Genomic DNA, 6,546 nt, shown 5'->3' on the forward strand with positions numbered 1-6,546 from the left:
ATGAATGGAGTTGAGTTGACTGAAAAGCTTTGGAAGCTCAACGGGAGCAATCTTGGTGCCGATGATTTGGATGACAAGTTTTAGACCGAAATGGAAGCCAAGCTCAAAAGTTGTGAAGCCGCCTGTCCGAATCCGCTTGCACTTCCAGTGAAAACTGGATTCGATCGCCAATGGCAGCTCCGATTGATGCCATAAAAACTAAATCAGCAAGAAACGGCCATGACAGCGTGCTCAGATCTCCCAAACACTGAACTATGTAGATCCCAGGAACCAACGGAGTGCTGGTGAACAGCAAAGTTCTGACAAATGGATACTGCTATTTTTGTCACGGGAAACGCTCGCACCCTAGTCTACTTAATTCATTCAAGTGGTCCGAGAAGTATGTGTAGTAGAGAAACGATCCCTTATGTGTATAGGACTTCAATTCACTCACGAAAACACCGTCGTGGGTATGCGTATAGTCATCCTACATTCTTGGTGTTCCTTGAATCCATTAGTGCCTTTGGTTGTGTCGACTGGTTAGTCCTTTTTAACATGCTTTCGCAACTTGGCGTGTTGCTGGATAGCATAGGCTGCTTGCATTCACACATGGAGAGCTATCCAAAGGATTTCCTACAAACACCTGTATCCAACATGCATGCACACTCTCCATACTTTTCCTAAATTTCGTCCCTGATAAGATAGTGGGGTGAACACTGGAAGGTCTCCGAAACCCCAGTGTCCATATCCCTTCCACAGAGAACCTTGTCGACCTGGAATATGTAGACGTTATTCTCGTTTTTGAAAAGACAGGAAGCCCAAGCATTACTGGAATACCTAAGGTCATCCAGTTCTTCGGTATGTGCCTCGCACCCACAATCCGCAAATTCACGCTACTGGACATACAGTCTATGAACATGCCTCTAAGAATTTGGGGAGCGACACTGGAAGTTGTGATACGAACATATTGATGAGACGCATCGTAGTAACTGGACTTTTTTGCCTGTAAAACAGCATGCTAACGTCACTTTTTCGTGACTGTCTTCCAGGTTTCTCCCAATCAAATGTTCAACTGCAAACCTAAGGTTCTGTCTCAACCAATTCTTCAGTTTGCACTTTACAGTTGTTAAGCGCGCACCAACTTATGCAGCTGACCCATTTAGATTGCCTGAATTCCTCTGGAGTCCGATCCCACTACCGTTGTGTTATCCTGGTACTCGGGTTTTTGCGACCTGACGTCCCAAATGCATTTCACTCCACCATGCTTTTGTTTTCTATAGAGGAGAATGTCAGTAGCTCAGGTAGCGTAGATGGTCGTTGGCTTGTTCGCTGAGCTGGGCAATTTGGTTGCAAACAGTGGTTGCCAACAGTGGTTGTGGCACAACCACTAACCCACCGCTACGCACAACTACGCACTGATGATGTCACCTCGATTGGTGATGAAACGTTTGCAACCAAATTACCCAGCTCAGCGAACAAGCCAACGACCATGCTTTGGTTTGTTAGGGTCCACTACGGGTATATCGATACCGAAGTTAAAGAGCAAAATAGAGGATGGATAACGTGGCCTGGAGTCGCTGATATAACAGCTCATTCATGAGTGGTAGCCTAAAAGGATTTCAGCAGAGTCATGAATCCATTTGAAACTTTTCTTCAAAACGGATAATGCCAAAAGCGGTCTTCGACTGAGGAACGGTTACTTTTCTTGCTCACTGAAAAATCATCATTACATCAGCACATTCTGGGTGTGAAGCTATAATCGATGTACATTATCGGCTCTGCCTCCTCATATCCAAACAATCTTCGTCTGATCCACTATGGAAGCTAAGACCTACACGCTATCATTTTCCTACTTTTAGCACATGGTTCGTGTGCCGCTCTTAATAATTGGAATGATTGGGATATTTCTTTTACCCATACTGTCCTGTCCTGTCGACTGGCGGAAGAGCCCAGAAACTGTCAGGTAGATCCTCCTGTGTCCTTGAGTATCCCTTGACTCTTCGATGCCGACAGAAACCCAGAATTTTCCAAATCGCAAGCAACTTCTAATGAAATTTTTCTAGCCTCCTGATGCAACGAACAATTCTGACATATTCTCTACTCATTATTAAACGCTTCATTCTGCCTCGAATCGTGGAATCGTTTGTATAGATGTTGTTTATGGGGAAAATCATTTCAGGTTGGCTGTTTTGCTCAAGGAGACCGAGCTAAACGCAGAACGCCTAATCATCGTACGCTCTGTCTATGACTACGCTTTAGTTGCTTACGTTGAAATGTGACGATTTATGTACCTGGGCGGCCCACTGAGCTATACTGGGAGGGTGTGTACGCGCTACACCCGCAGAGTTTCTCATACCAGGCTGGTCAGTGGTTATAGGTTTGACGAACACAGTCCCCTGGTCCTCCAGTTTGGGGGTTGGAACATGTGCAGCAACTTTTTTCACGAAGATGGCAATGTATCTTCATTTTCCGCCAAACACCGCTGCCTTGCGTTCAGGCTTTTGAGTCATCATCATCATCATCGTCAGCTGTAAGAACCGCGTACTCGTCGTACACTGGTTGTAGCTGCCGCAGTTTCGTTCACCGATGATTTGGGGGGGGGGGTATGTAGCTGCGCATTGCACGCGCGAGCTGGTAAGTTTGTGCATAAATCCAGCACTGTCAGTGGGCTGTCAAGTGGGGGTGGGGAGTTGGAAAAGGAGCTATGCATTGAAGGCAATAGCTTGGATGCACGAGCGCCATTGAGGGCGCGACTGGGCCATGTCTGATAATGTCTCTAGCCATTGAGATTCACTAACCGTTCTCCTGTCTGGGTGTGGGGGCCCTGGCAGATTCCTAGCCCAAGTACAACCATGGATTGCACATATCCAAATAAACTCATTTAACATCGGAGTCGTGTAGTGCCATCAACCGGGTAGTCCAGGGTGATTAGGCCAAAACATATAACTGATGACGCCCTCCCTATTTCACTTTCACATACTTTTTTCTTTTCCCTCTCCCCATCCATTATTGATCATCACCATCATCGACAGCATGACATCAGTTTTCAACACCGATGCTTCACTGCCCATTATTAAATCTCTCCCTGTAGGCCCAGCATTTAGGATTGATGACTCCGTTCCTCCTGTATCGGTTTTCCAAGCGAATTCCGCGCGTCATCCGGCACCGACATCCTCAGCCACCTTGAAGTCAATCTTCATGCCTAGACGCCTAGTCTATCTAGCCGCCTTCATTCCCTACAGTCTGAAGCAAGCAGGTCAACAACCTGCTCTTGCACTCACACTGGATCGCTTGGTATTGATATGCATTGTGTTCCAGAAACCAGAATTAAAGATGCAAGCACAGTGGTTGAGCTACCCACCCCATCACTCTCCCATCATCTCCACACAGCTTTTGTGATCCAGAGGCTCCTGTGGCAGGATACTCGGGGTTTGGTATCGTAGTAAGTGACCAGACAGAAGGATCCTCGCTTGGCTTGATACCCGTTGATAGTCACCTCTGCGCGATTCGTCTGACAAAGTCTCTGAATGAGTCTTACAAGCGGGAAGTCGTTCGATGTCCGTTTGTCGTATCTGTATACCCCCCAAATGATTGTAACCCTGACACCACCAAGCCAAGTTTTACGGCGCCCTGAATGCCCTTTTGCGGCGGGCTGAAAAGTCAGATAGCTTTGTAATTGCCAGGGATCTGAATGCACAAGTGGCTTAGCGCATCTGAGACTCAGTTAGTAGGTCGATATAGATTGGGCTCGGTACATACAGACAATAGGGAACGGTTGCTTCAGCTCTGTGCTGACAGCAACCTGTTTTTTACGCGATACTGCCTTCCGAAATAGCCGAATTCGTCTGGCCACATGGTGTCCTCCAACGAACTCAAATCGATCACATTGCTATCAATTACCAATGTCGCGGATAAATAACTGGCTGCCGGTCGTTTTGGGACACACTAGTAGATTCCAACCACGCGCTCGTCCGGAGTCACTTCTCTCTTCGTTTTCCGGGGCCGTCTAAGGTGCGGAAAAATTGGCTGGCAACTGAGAGACTGTCAGATCGGCTGTGTGACGGGTATTTCCATTGAAGAATGTGCCTAGTGCCAGAAGATGCGTTGGTTGGGACATTTGTTGCATGTGCCGACCCATCGTTTGCCGAAGATGGTGCTGTTTTCCATGCCCAACTCAGAGTTGCGGAAGCAGGGAGGTGGCCAACTCTTCGCGTTCTCGTTTCTACTCAGATTGCCTGAATAAGTATTTGAAGGTGCAGGCACCTCAGAATGATTGTAGTAAGCTAGCGCTAAGTCCCTTCCCTGTCCATCTTTGTTCTTTTCAAATAAATCATGGTTGTACGGCTGCGAGTCATCAGTGTTGAACGCTGATGTCGCCCTGTTCATGATGATGATGATATGCTTTGGATTTCTCGATCATCGGCTGTGAATATTTCAAGTTTGTTCTCCAGCGTACCAAATTTTTCTAAGGATCCAAAGGGTAGCATCGTTTTTAAGTGCAATGTGGCATTCAGTGTGCCTCTCCTGACATTGTTTTTGATATCGATAAACCAACTGTTTCCCTGGTTGAAGCCTATTTTTCATGTAGCAAAATGTGGAACGGGAGCATAGTTGATCATCTGATGAGATGGAGTTTCCGGTTACTACAAAAAGTGTGTATTCTCTCAACAGGAAAAGGTGTCGATCCGATCGACAAGTCATAGTTTCGGAAAGGTTTGAGAATTCCACCGGTAGTTCTCCAAACTCTTCTGAATCGTCCGGGGCACAAGTGACTTCATTGTGTTTCTTGCTTACATTTACCTTTCCCGGGCAAAAATAGACTTCTCTTTTTCATCCCTTTCAAGGTAAAGAATACGCTTTCGATGTGCGATACACTTCACGCGAGGTTTACGACCGTGCCCGACGTCATTTGTATCACTGCACCAGCAACACTGCCCCACATGAATCGCCACCAAACTACCCGGGAATGATATCAGGTTCGCTCGGTGATCCCTCCAACCTATCTTCTAGCAATGAACTTGGTGCACACCGGGCTTCAGGCGATGTGGGTCTTGTCAGTCTGAAACGGGATTACTCCAGCCGAGCGGATTCATTTGTTTCCGACGAGGTGAGTCATCTACTCCGTTTTTGAGAGTACACCGCACTATCACTGAGACCCATTCATCGTAGCATAACTCGGCCGTGGGACTGCTTTATCGAGCAACTTGCGGTAGAACTCTCGAACATGAATTGCTCCACGTTGCTGGCTAACATATGAGACTGAATTCATTATCACTAGGTTGTGATCATTCATGCAGTCAAGCCTTCGCAGTCGGCAGTGGAGCCCTTGTTGCCATGACTATCACGGTAACCGCCGCGACTACATTGACTTTGCTTGCCTGAGCAACAGTCCACTGCTCATTACGAACAACACCATGGACGAGATAATCGCAGATCCCAGGCAGTTATTCTCTGTGCGGGGTAAAACTTTCGTTCCAATAGACGACGCCAAATAGTCAGGAAACACACATTACTTTGTTGGTTCGTCAAGACTAGCCGTTTTATCGATCGAACAGCAAGCGACTGGATGCTTTCACACGAACCATCGTATTCGGCAAACGAACACAGGCGCTGCACAGTGAAGTCAAGCTAACTAAGTAGTATGGGTCGAACAGCTGAGACAGAAAATCAACCCATTTACGGGATGCTTATGCACAGAGTTTCGGTCGGTCGAGGTGCCTAGTTTGAACCGACTTCCATGGACTTTGGTGTAGTTGTAGGTAGTTACAAGAACTTACTGCGGGACTTATTATGAAACTTATTGCAATCCTTGAATATAATGCAAATAGTTGGTGGGTTCTCATACTGTCAATGGAAATTAATTTGACGTTGGGTTGTTCACGTACGAAATTTTCCTGTCGAATCGATGAACATTTAAAACTTTGGTGCATGTATACAAATGTTCAAATAAAGAGTCTCGCTTCCATAACGAGGCGCAGAACTACTCTGTGGCAAAACCATAAGACCACTCTTGGTTTCTCGCTAGCTTCTAGCTTCGTAAATGGTTTAAGTTCGTCCTGAAATCCGTTTCCAGTATCCGGTCATAGGCAAGACGACAGGCAGAAAACCGGGAAAAAACTTGTTTCCAAAATGTACAGTCCGCCTTTCATCTATGGGGTCATGTGTTTTTTCTCGGTGCCTTAAATACATTTTGACCATATTCGATCTGTTCACACAAAAATGCGACCGTGACAACTTATTACAGAAAGTGAGTTGCGAGTTAAAAAAAATAAAGTTTTGTGTCAAACATTGCGAATGTCTATATCTCAAATGCCCAACGATAAGTTAAGTTTTCCATAAGTTTTCCAACTTTTAAACAATGTACAGAAAGTGCGAGTTAAAAAAAATAAAGTTTTGTGTCAAACATTGCGAATGTCTATATCTCAAATGCCCAACGATAAGTTAAGTTTTCCTTTCCATTTCCAACTTTTAAACAATGTCAACATCCAATGGCAAGCCCAATAAATCAAGCAAACGGCGCCAGAGTTAAATGATATATATATATATATATATATATATATATATATA

General features: G+C 45.6%; 1 protein-coding gene across 1 annotated transcript in view; it reads left to right on the forward strand.

The window, feature by feature from the left end:
- Positions 1 to 6,546, forward strand: part of T265_03189 (hypothetical protein) — a gene marked incomplete at both ends in the record, with an annotated part of 52,826 nt that overhangs the window by 24,466 nt on the left and 21,814 nt on the right. The window contains one exon of the mRNA XM_009167608.1: positions 4,824 to 5,086. Within this exon, the coding sequence (XP_009165872.1) occupies positions 4,824 to 5,086 (263 nt within the window). The remainder of the gene's footprint in view (positions 1 to 4,823; positions 5,087 to 6,546) is intronic.

Source organism: Opisthorchis viverrini, assembly GCF_000715545.1.
Source record: "Opisthorchis viverrini unplaced genomic scaffold opera_v5_44, whole genome shotgun sequence".
Lineage (NCBI taxonomy): Eukaryota > Metazoa > Platyhelminthes > Trematoda > Opisthorchiida > Opisthorchiidae > Opisthorchis > Opisthorchis viverrini.